The sequence below is a fragment of the Alligator sinensis genome, unplaced genomic scaffold (assembly GCF_000455745.1).
Source record: "Alligator sinensis unplaced genomic scaffold, ASM45574v1 scaffold347_1, whole genome shotgun sequence".
Lineage (NCBI taxonomy): Eukaryota > Metazoa > Chordata > Crocodylia > Alligatoridae > Alligator > Alligator sinensis.
The window spans coordinates 1322064-1334795 of record NW_005841922.1 but is presented as its reverse complement, the minus strand read 5'-3'; the positions used below and the strand labels follow the sequence as shown (position 1 = coordinate 1334795).

Here is a 12732-nt window from a genome sequence, read left to right as displayed (position 1 = left end):
CATCAGAATACACACCAAATGCCCTTGGGTCTAAGACAGCCCTCAGGCCCTCTGGATCATTTACAAAATTGCAAGTTGGCAGTCCCTGAATGATAACCCCCCAGCAGGAATGAGTAATCACAAATGGGTAACAATAACAAGTTAATTCAGCCATCTGGCAACAATAACACTTCACATGCATGTAACAGGGCTTTAGGTATTTGCCTTTTTGCATAAGGCCCTGTGTAGATAGGCAGGTATGTTCATTAGCAGCAAAACTGTACTCAGAACTGTGTTAGCACTGCCAAAACTGATCTGGCCATTGCCTTTAGCACTGTTTGTCTATTCTGAAACTGTTGATGTGAACCTGACCCTCTACAACAGTTTGGATATGGTGATTTCAGTTAATTAGTCACAGCTTTTTGATCAGGAAATGGGAACATTACAAGTTGGCCATTGCTCACGTAAGCTATTAAAATCATGCCATATAAATGGGAAATATTACTGACCTGGCAGCTGCGTCAGAGATCTCTTCCTTCACTTGCCATGCAAAGGGAACTGATAGATTTACATGTCTACCATGGAGCCTGCAAGAGGGGAAAATATGTCAAAATAAATAACCTAATTCACTTACATGTTTCTCAGTTAAGAAACCAAAAAAATGAAGCTGTGGCATACATTTATTCTTCCCCAAAGGAAATGTCTAGAGCCCACAGTGGAGATACATGGAGGTACAGTGTCCCCCACAGGGGTTCTTGGAATCATTAAGTCATAGGTACTTCAGCTAGCGAGCTGCATGTTTAGATGACAAATGAACTGCTCTTTTTTCAGCCTGGCTGGCTCTACAAGACATGATTGGAGGAAAATAGGCTTGGGACCCTCTGAGGATGGCTCCATAGTAACTGTTCATATGCTCACAGAAGCGTAAATACTGTGACTCTTTCTAAACACTCTGTATTAGTTCACCAAGTAGGCAAAGGGATTCTTACGTCTTCTTCTTTGGGCCATCTTCAATGGGACTGATCCAGCTTCATCCTAAATGGTTTGCTGCGCAGTATGCTGGCTAGGCTGCAGCACTGCAGAGAAGGACTTGGGGGCTACAGTGCTGAATGTGTAGTAAGTTGAATACAGTAAGTTGGATGTGAGCCAACAGTGTGCTTGTGTTGCCAAAATAAATAAATAAATAACTAAAAAGCCAAAGCATCCTGGGTTGTATTAACAGGAGTGTCTTGACAATCAGGAGAAGTGATTCTTCTGCTCTGTTCAGCACTGGTGAGGCCTTACCTGGAGTACTGTGTTGTTTTGGGCACCGTACTTAAAGGAGGACAAGGTCCAGTGCAGGGAAACAAAAATGATCAGGGACCTGGGAAACCAGATTTGTGAGGAAAGGCTAAAAGAACTAGGGTTATTAGCATAGAGAAGAGAAGACTGAAGGAGGATTTGATAACATTCTTCAAGTACCTGAGGGATGATTATAGAGAGGATGGAGATTGGCTTTTCTCTGTGGAAGCAGGGGACAGGACGAGGAGCAATGGTCTCAAGCTTCAGCAAGAAAAAATGACGCTGGAGATTAGGAGGAACTTGCTGGCTATGAGGGTGGTCAGGCATTGCAACAGGCTACCCAGAGAAATTGGGGAATCCCTGTTTTTGGAACACTTACAAGAGCAGGTTGGACAGACACTTGGCTGGGATGGTTTAGTCCGGGATGATCCTGCAGGGGGCTGGACTAAGGGCATGTTTACATGTTGCCATATGGCGATGTTGCTATGGCGCTGTGCTTTAGCACTTCCTTTTGAAGTACTAAAGCACTGCGCAGTAACTGCCTGTACTGTGCCATGCACGCTGCACAGATTTTGCTGCTACGTTGCCATAGTGGCGCACTATATCGCAGGGAGGGGGACGGGACGCCACTATGGTAACGTAGCTGCCGATCGCATGTAGACCCATGTGATCACTACATTGCCATAGCATGCCATAGTGCATTGCTACGTCACTGTAGGGCGATGTGTAGTGTCCTAAATGATCTAATGAGGCCCCTTCCAGCCCTGCTTGTCTATGATGCTGTATCTGTAGTTTTTTCTATTTTGTTCTACCCCTGTAACATTTTCAGAAACTTGGGGCTGATTCTCCATAGGGCATAACAAATAAAATGTGAAGGTGGTTTAACACCAGTCACTTCTGCTGTTTCAATACATCAAGGTCAGACAAGAGGCAGGTAAAGAAATAGGTTGGCTAATGTTTGGAAATCTTTACTATTAGGGAGATGCACCAGACAGCTGAAGAGTAAGGAGCTTGAGGCAACAGAAGCGCCACTGCTCGACTCATTGGAAACAGGATAGGATAAAGCAAAATACCCAGTTTCCCCTGGAAGGATAGACAATATGTCCTTTTCTATTTTTAATGCTTAAGATGCTTGCCAAAATTCAGAAGGAAGACCCCAAAATTATAGATACCAGGGCTACAAGTGGGTTAGTGTTCTTTCTAACAATTCTGGTCATTGGACAAAGGAAGCAGAGACACGTGAAATACTTTGTCCATGCCCAGATGAATAGATCTGTGTCTGATACTAGAAACAAAAGGACAAACCACCAAGCTATTTGCCTAGATGCAAATCAGTTCACATCCAAGGACACCCAAAGATTGTAAACACTATGCAAAGTGAGATAGTTCAGGCCTTGCTTTCTTGATCTCTCTGTAGATAAACTAATCTGCCTTGGAGCTGTGCTCGCTCAAAAGATATGCAGCATTGAAGAAATTAGTCATGGTTCTGACCCACTGCATTGCCTCCAAAGCCAGCAGGCTTCAAGACAACTAGTAAAAGTCACTGCTGCCTGGTTGTCTGAATGGGCCAAGACATGCCCATAAAGAGAGGCTTTACTCCCCAGAACTGCAGCTTGAATACCCCTGAGGTCCAATAGGTATGTAATGCAAAATGTTCACCCTGAAGATGCTGGCCTTATCAATGAGCTCTATATCCCAGGTCAGAATCATCCACAACAGTGCAGACTGTCCTTCAAAATAGAAAACAACACCTTTGACAGTTCTGTACTGGCCATTATAAGAAGGAAAAAATATCTGCTAGATTAAACTAGACGATGCTATATTATCAGGCTTAAAAAAGGCTGGACTCAAGGCTACATGGAGAGGAAAATTCCCCTACTGCCCCATGAAACCGCTGAGTAGCATTTAGGGAATACCACTTAAGGTGTGTATGTGGGTTTGAGTGCATGTGCATGCTTGAAGCTTATGCTGGATTCAAACAACAGGTATATAATATACAGTGGCAGTCATATTTGCTTATGCTGTCCCATCAATGCAAATAAGCCTTGACCTGCTGAAGCAAACACCTCCAGGAGGTTCAAGCCTTACGCACAGGAAACCTTACATGAGATCACTGACATGGAGTACCAATTCTACTGTTTTGACATCACCAAGTATCTGAGCTCCATCCACTCAATTAGATGGGCAATGTGAAATTTCAAGTGGACAATTAGCACCAAAGCAGCAGTTTTAGCTTTCCTGTCTTCTGACACTACAGGCAAGCCTCACTTAGCGCTCTTAATTAGTTCCTGTAAAACAGCATTAAGCAAAACGAGCATTAAGCGAAATCGAAAGTATTTGACAACTCAAGACAGTGACCGCAATTGTTTTTAATGTCCCAAGATGGTGACTATGAGTATTATAATGAAACTCGCTGAGCACCAAGTGAAATCTGGTATCAATTTTAAATGAGTGTTATAGCAAAATAGCGCTAAGTGAAACAGCGTTAAGCGGGGGGTGCCTGTATAGCTTTAGATCACTCCCTATTTCCTTTGCGGGTGCAGGATAATGGAAAGGGAACATACAAGAAAAAAATATCGATGATGCCTGTGAAAATTTAACTTTTATTATCTGTTCACTGTATACAAAACACCATTCTGCATAGTGATAACTTATTTGTTGTACAGTCAACAGTGCACAGCAACAAACAAGTGTCCAGAGGTATACACTTAATGAAAGGGCAATGGTAGTCAGTGTGCATAACTGACAAAACCATACTGTGAACTTGCAAATTCAGCTAGAGGTTTTAGCAATGACAAGTACTACAGTAACAGAAACAGTACTGAGTAACAGAAACAGGATAAAACAAGTATCTGCTTATAAACCAAATTAAGACTGTGGGTGGAAAGAGAGAGAGAACGTATCTGATATACAATATCTAGAGCAGTTAGAAAATTTTTTACAGAGGAGGAGGAGGATCAGTTTTCCCCAAATCCTTAGGTTTCTACAGTCATTTAAATTTAATGATAAATAACAGAATCTCACGAATCTTTAGGGGCTAAAATGCTCCACATTTATTTACATATGAAATGTGTTTAATACAGTTATAATGGACATAGTGTATAATAACATCTGACAGCAGCAAGACTTTTAAAGAACCGAACAATTACTACAGCTTATCATGCAGATATCTATATATACACAAAAAAAAATTTAAAAAAGTACAAAATTTGTTTAGGGATACATACAAGGTATAAAATGCAAAACAAACCAAAAAAAATATAACTCTCACAGAGAACTATATATGAAAGGGACAGCATGGTACCTTTTCTGTATTTCATGAAAGCGATACGAGTGATATTAGATACACTTTTTGAAATGACTGAACTAATGTCATGTGGTCTGTGCTAAAGTTGAAAGGCCCAATTATACTTAAATAGGCTGGTGTATTAGCTTCTTGACGCTTGTAGGGTGTACGTAACACTGAGCACCAGAATGTTTGGCATTAGCGTACAGAGCTGGAAGATAGGTACCAACTCCCGCAGCCAGGGGTTAACTATTTTCTTTAAAGACTCAGAAGAAAATGAAAATACATAATGCTGTGTACTTGCTTCTATATAATGTTTAATAAATTACATGACAAAAACACCATAATTATAAACCTAGTTATCTGTCTAATTACATCATATTTGTTTAATCCAGAGCAGCCCAGCGCTTTTGTAACAGTTTTAGCTTGGTTTGACCTCCAACACCTTGAGGCAGCGCCTAAAAAATTATGTAGTGATACACAGTTGTGCAATGACATTTTTCAAAGGTGCGATGGCTTTCAAAGGCATAGGCACCTGGAACAGTGAACACATGAAATTTCTGGTGTTGCTGTCAAAGACCAGCTCGACATTCACTAGATATGTGTAGTGATTATTTTTAGGGGAAGATTTTTATAACCTTCCACTGACTTTAAAGTTTCCCTTTATTTTTTTTAAGCACTGCCTTTGAGTGCCATTTCATTAGCTAACCTTTCTTTCAGAAGCATTTCATTTATGGAACAGTTGAACAGAACCGAAGGAACTGCCCCAGTAGTAAGAACTCTGCTTTAAAGAAACTTACTACAAAAAACAGAAACCAAAACAAAAAAAAATAACCCAAACAGATTTTCCACTAGATACCAATACAAACACGTAACAAAGAGTATAAAAGTTATTAGTTTAAATATATACAAACTCTGTTCAACTCAAATACTGCTTTGATACTTATGGAGGGTATAGACAATGAGGTGAAAAGGACATATTTATGCAGAATATATTGCAACAGCCTGAACAGTACTGTTAACACTATTATACTGTGAACTTTCTGTAACAAAAATGTCATTTATATTCCAATGTGGAGAAGAGTTTTTGCTTCTCAAAGACCTAATCACTTCTCAGTAGAGCTCATTCTTTTAGATTTAATGAAGGCCATGCCATGTGTTCTCATATGAGTGTTTAAGGCAGCTTCTGTTTCAAACGTCTTTGCACACACTTTGCATTTTCTGTCTGACACCATGTTGTCAGATGATTCATCCTCATGATTGGGTTTGTTTTCTTGTTGATTATCCTCCCCAGACCCATTTTGTTTTGATACTGGCTGAGGCTCCTTCAGCTTATGTACAATGAAGAGATGTCTGGAGAGAGAGACATGAGACGTGTAGCAGAGGCCACATTCCCTGCACTGGTAGGAAGAACCATCAGATTTATGCTGAGGAATATGTTCATGAAACTGAAGGAGATTTTCTGTTGTAAAGCCACACACAGCACATTTGTGAACTTTAAAAACATTTATCTTCAGTTTCTTCAGGGGTTGGGTGATTGCTCCTCTTGGAGGCCTGAACTCCAGTACAGGCTCTTCTAATTTCCTCTTCGGACTGGGGACCTAAAAACAAGGAAAGTGCATTTTATGCAGTTATACATAAATGCTCACTTCTTGGAGACTGCAGAATCCTAGCAAGGTATATTTCAATAAAAACCAGCTAAATCCCATGCCTGAAATAATCCAAGGAACCATATTATTAGAAACAAGTTCCCTATTACATAGTAGAAGAGACTGACTCTGACAGGACTGCCAATGGGTGCACTCTAGAAACATTAGTAAATACTTTTCCAGTTCATCTATATTATATTTGAAAAGACCACGATAGAAAAATGGTGCGTGTATTGTTGAATATCAGCCTGTGAGTACTTCAGCCCTTACTTTTAGCAATTCAGCTTTAATTATATTTAATTTGATTCCATGCATGGTGGATGAAGAGGATGATTGTAGATTTATGGATCTGGTTATTTATGGATGGACTGAGATGCTAGAAAAAGATGAATTACTGACTGCATCTGTTGATCATGGATTAGACCACCAGTCTACGCTTTCAGGTTATTTCTCAAGGAGACACGTTTTCCAAGAACCTTCCAACTCTTTTTTTTTGGCCCAAAAATGTCATGTAGGCTGCCTGCAGATGTTAAAAAACTGTGCTGTACCAGGTGAAGTGGTACGTTACTTTGACCCAGCTCTGTGGCATTTGCATAGATCAGGTGCTTCAGTGGTACTTTTTGGCACTCTTATCTAAAGATGATTCAATCCGTTATTAGATAAAAACACCTAAAAAGCCTCACTAAAATACCTGATATATACACATGTTGGATGAGCTGAGTCCAACTAACATGATGCCTTTTCTGGGCATGTGCTGGGCTTGGTGCTGGGGCATGCCAAGCTTAAAGTAAAATGCTGTTTGTTTCTTTTTTCTTTTTTTTAACATCTGCAAGCAGCCACAATGTGTTACAATACTGCAGTGCACTTCCTCAAAACTGCACAGCCTTGGGAGTAAAGAAAGACCAGGGCCTCACTCAGAGTATTTCAAAGGGAATGTAAGCAAGTCTCAGTACATACGCAGAGCTGTCAGTGCTGTGGGAATAGTAACTCCAGAGCTACCAAACCCTGCCATTTTTAAGACTAAGAGCATCCGTCCAGTTGATTATTAGGAGTCTGAAAAACTGGGGGAAGGCAAGCCTCCAATGGCTCTTCTGCACCTCCAATTTCATATTCATTAGACTATCAAATATCCATTCATAAAATGGATAAAACAGCTGTGGAAAATCTGTGCCACTGGGGGCAGAAATTGAGGCAAGGAGCAGGATATGGGGAACCCCTACTTTCCAGGGCAGTATCCTTCATACTGAACCACACTCTCTCTCTCTAGCTTGCTTTCCTCCAGGTTCCTCATATCTTCCCCTGCTGGCTCAGTGGGCCAGCTTCATCTGGAAATGCATTGAGTGCTTTGGACAATGTCCATCTCACCACCACCTGCTGGTTAGAGCACTTTGCTGGGAAGTGGAAGATAAAGGTTCAAACCTGCTCTGGGTGAGGGGTGCTTAGTACTTGCATTTTGCACTCACTATGTGATCCCTGATCACTCAGCTACTGGGCTAAAAGGTAGAAAGGCTGTCCTCTTCTTCCTCACAATCACTAGTTGCAGTTTTTCTCTAACCACAGAATCAGGAACTTTTATTCAGTAAAGTGCCTACCTGGGTGATCTTATTCCACCATGAATTATATGAAGACATAGCAAGCATGCTCAGAAGGGAAAAACAGGGTGAGCATAACTACACAGATGGAAACAGGATCTAAACTATATGCAAATGTTAAAAATGGTACTTGCACAGCTAGATTTAAATGCAAAAATTGCACCTAGTTATGTAAAAATTAAATGGTCCAAAATCTAAGGTCATTTTACTTTTTGTTTCACTCTTAGCCCTTTTCATCACACTGGGCACATCTACATGAGATGTTCTGTGGAGTAGACTAAGCAGCTCTGTAGTAAACTTCTCAGCACCTACACATGCAGCCCTATTAAGCCACAGGAAATTAATACACTCAGAAGCAGGTTAGTATTTACAAGTACTATTCTGCTCTGGAGTTTTTTTGTATGCAGCAATGCATGTAGAGACACTAACTTGGCTGGCTGGGGCATGAGAGTACTTCAGTGCGGGGGCTGCCTGCTGGCTAGCCCCACACTGCAGTACCCTCATGCCCCAGACAGCCCCTCCATAGCACATTGAGTGGGCTGGCATGCTGACCCCCCGGGCCTCCTGCCAGCTGGGGCTGCTCTGACCCAGCTCACGTGCTGCAGCCCTGCATGCACATATAAACACGGTGACTGAGAGCAATAAGCTCCAGCATGACACATGCTGGAGTTTATTGCTGCGCACTAACATGCATGTGAAGGTGAGACCACTGAACGCTAATTCCACCATACCATTTGTTTTTGATAAATACAAAGCAAATCTTATCAAGTATGGAAATACGAAAACACACACACACACACACACACACACACACACACAAAACTTTACAACTTTTTAATGAAAAACAGAGTATTCTGGGTGTCTTGAAAAAAATGTCCTGGCAGCATATGAAAAGCGAGAACTGTCCTAGTAAAACCGAGTAACCAAGGTCACTTGGATATATTGTATAAACCATAAAGACGTGACATTTGGGGCAGCATTCTTCTGCCTAATGAGGTCTGTTCAGTACTAGTCAACAGCACTCCAACATCAAACACTGCATGGTGGGTTATAGAACCACTTTAAATTGAGCCTATATGCCCACATGATAAGACTCCCCAATCATCACTCTCATACACCACGCATGGAATAAAATTAAGTAATTGGTAATGCGCTGGCACCACTGTTAACAGTCATATCAGGAAGTATTCATAGTTTCATAGTTTCAGGGTCGGAAGGGACCTAATAGATCTTCTAGCCCGCCCCCCCGCCAGGGCGGGAGAACAACCCCAAAAAAACAAACAAACAAACAAACAAACAAACAAACAAACAAACAAACAAAACCACTCACCCTAAAAACAAAAACGGGACTCAAATGAGTCCAGCCAGGTAAGTATCCAGCCTCTTCTTAAAGATCCCCAGGGTAGGGGCCAGCACCACCTCCCTTGGAAGTTGGTTCCAGCTCCTAGCCGCCCTGACTGTGAAGTAGTTTTTTCGGATGTCCAATCTGTACCTCCTCTCCATCAACTTGTGCCCATTATTCCTTGTTATGCCAGCAGGGGCTAGGGGAAACAGCGTCTCCCCCAAACCCTTCTGGTTCCCCCTAGTGAGTTTATAGACGGTCACCAGGTCCCCCCTCAGCCTTCTCTTGTGGAGGCTGAATAGGTTCAAGTCCCGCAGTCTCTCACTGTAGGGTCTGCCCTGTTGTCCCCGGATCATGCGGGTGGCCCTCCTCTGGACCCTCTCCATGTTGTCCACATCCCTCCTGAAATGGGGCGCACAGAACTGGACACAATACTCCAGCTGCGGCCTGACCAGCGTCGCATAGAGGGGGAGGATCACCTCCCTGGCTCTACTCGAGATGCACCTGTGGATGCACGACAAGGTCCGGTTAGCCCTGCCAACCATGACCTCGTATTGTCGGCCCATGTGAAACGCATCCTGTTCCTGTCTGCCCACCCCTGTAACCTATCCAGATCCTTCTGCAATCTCTCTCTCCCTGCTAGCGTGCTCACCTCCCCCCAAATTTTGGTGTCATCAGCGAATTTAAACAGGTTGCTCTCCACCCCAACATCAAGATCGCTGATGAAGAAATTGAACAGTGCAGGGCCCAGGACCGAGCCCTGAGGGACTCCACTACCCACCTCCCCCCAAGTCGAATATGATCCATCCACCACCACCCTCTGAGTGCGACCCTTCAGCCAGTCTGCAATCCATCTGACCGTGTAGGCATCTATGCCACAGTCGCCTAGTTTATTAATTAGGATGGGGTGAGAGACGGTGTCAAAGGCCTTGCTGAAGTCCAGAAAGACTACATCCACCGCGACACCTGCATCCATGGCCTTTGTGACCTGATCATAAAAGGCAATCAGGTTGGTCTGACATGATCTCCCCCTAATGAATCCATGCTGATTCATTAAATGGGTATTAAATGGGTCCAAGCAGAGTGAACATATAGACATTCTCCTTCCAGCACAGAAACAAGGCTATTCAGTACATAGAGGACCGGATGCCTTGAATGTCTTGCTAATTCAACCAAAAAATAGAGACTTGATGCATAAATTAAAAGAATGAAATTCTTTTTTCCTGTGTGACACAGGTTAGATAGGATAATCATTATGGTTTCCTCTGACCTTAAAATTAGTGCTACTTATTAAAAAGGTCAACATTTATCCCCAAAAAAGAGGGGGGGGGGGGGGAGAAGGGGAGAGGAAAGATGCTGTTTGCTAAGCATTTACCTTTGCGTCTTCTTTCACTTCACTTTCTTCTACATTGGTTGATTCTGTCATTTCTTTCACATCAGGGTCCTTAATGCCATGCATTAGCTGAATATGTTTTTCTAACATCAACCGTTTAGTAAACGTACGTCTTGAATCAGGGCAATGACTGTATATAAATGCAAAGCAGACATATGGTAAATATTTGTCCTCTTTTAAAAAACAATATAGGTGTCAATAGTAGAGTATATCCAGGCTACAATGCAATTTGTTAGACTCCAGTATTTTAAAAAGCTGAAGGAAAATGACCAAATATATTATGAGTTAAAAATAACCTCTCTCTTGCAGTGGTATCTGTGAAGTGATACACCAGAAGCCATCTTATTATGAGATGCAGTGAAAACTGAAGATTATAAGCATCTCTCTGCTCTTCTGTCCACATGACTGGTGTGTATGCGTTGCACAGTTTCTCTCCCCAGTTCAAGCCCTTCTTGGTTGAAAACTTCCCTCCTTGGTGCCTGGACTTGGATTCCAAATATCACCTCAGTCTGCCCTCAGCACTGGATTCTGATAAGCGTCTGGACAGGGATCATCAAGCCTAAAAATCCTTTCATAGCTCCCTTTTGTCCTCCCTTGTTCCCGATGTTCTTGGCCAGCATTCAGGGTTAATTAAACAGAGCAGAATGAGGGTACGGACATACGAACAATTAACTTAGGAGAAAACAAGGTGGGTGTAGTAGGGCACTGGGATGTGCTCGCTCTTTTAAGAGAGCAAAAGACTGGGAGGCTGCTTGCAGGTGGCAAAGCGGGGCTAATGAGAGACTTGCCTGACTGCAATAGGGCTCAGGCTTGAGCTATATAAGCCCAGAGCCTGCACCTTGAGCAGTAAGTCCCCCCCTGGCAGCCACAAAGTGAGGAGCTCCTGGCAGCAGAGCAGCAAGGCTTCTGAAGGGTCCTGGATTTACCTCGACAGCTATGCAAGCCTGGGAACAGAGGCAAGTTCCTGGGCAGAGAAAGACTGGATTTTACAGGCAAGTGGCCTTTGTTTTATGTTAAACCCCTAGAGGGTTTGATGCGTTTGCCAGAGGGCTGCAATGCTTCTTGTTCATTTAAGCTGTATGGGTAGCCCTGCAGTGACAGGCTCAAGGCCTATTTAGAAAAGCAGTAACCCAGGAGCCCTCAGACTGAGACTGGGGCCCAGTACAGGTCCAGGAGCCTAGGAAAAGGCTGAGACCTGGACCAGAGGGTCCATGTGTGCAGGAAAGAGCTGACCCGGGCTAGAGGGTCCATGAGCCCAAAGCGGGCTTAGCCAGATTAGAGGGTCCAAGAGCCCGGAGGAGGGGCTGTATGTGGGACCAAGGGTCCCAGAATTCAGAGGGAGACTGCATAAGGGACCAGGGGGTCTGAGGGCCCAAGGGTGCCAAGCGTATAAATAGTTAACATCGAAGAGCGAGAACATCTGCAAGGCTTGGGGCGTGGTGTAGGGGAGGAAATGGAGCCACGCACTGAGCCCTTAAAGCTACGGGTGTCCTGGAGGGCACAGATATATATGCATGTAGCCCTCAAAGCTACAAGGGCCCTGCGAGGGCACAGGTGAGCTGATACGGCCCATTGAGCTTAAGGTTCAAGGCAAGGTTGCTGTAGGGTCAGGAGAGACCCAGTAGTATTGCAAAATAGACTAAGGCTCACTAAAGCCAGTGGGCAGCCTCCCTTATTCAACCTCTAGTAAGAACAAGGCATGGCGGGTGAGCAATTAAGGAAGGTCTGTAATAGAGACCGAGTCAGACAGGAGTTACTCAGCCACCAGGGGTGAGTCATGGCCACCCCTGGGGCATGAACCTGTCACAGTGAACTTTACCATGCATGAGTTTCTCTGTGCTAACTGCCTGTGTGCATGCTCCTACCCTGTGATAAATGGGAGCTGATCTGAGGGAGAGCTACATGAGCTAGTATGGTTTAACTTCCACTTACTGTAGGGTAAGCCCATGCACACGAACAGTTATTATGGAGCAGCTGACACATAGCAAAGCCCTGACTTTTTCTTACCTCTCAGTAAATTGTTCATATGTTCATGCCTTATTCTTCTTGTTTGGTTTGTTTTCTGGCAAGGATTAGGGGGCTTGCCAGACTCCTAAGGTGACTTTGGATATAATATGAGCCCAAGTGATGTTTGAGCTGGGGACATGGCTGTCTTAGAATGGTTTCTGGAAGGGGCTGGCTAGAAGATGACAAGATCTACCCCAATATTT

The 12732-nt window shown here is 43.4% G+C and overlaps 1 protein-coding gene across 1 annotated transcript in view; it reads right to left on the bottom strand.

Moving 5' to 3' along the window:
* Positions 1-3849: 3849 nt before the first annotated feature.
* The window catches only part of ZNF532 (zinc finger protein 532), an 88980-nt gene continuing 80097 nt past the window's right edge, over positions 3850-12732 (bottom strand). Inside the window, 2 exon segments of the mRNA XM_025198484.1 lie at positions 3850-6147; positions 10505-10652. Coding sequence (XP_025054269.1) covers positions 5653-6147; positions 10505-10652 — 643 coding nt within the window. The 3' untranslated portion in view covers positions 3850-5652.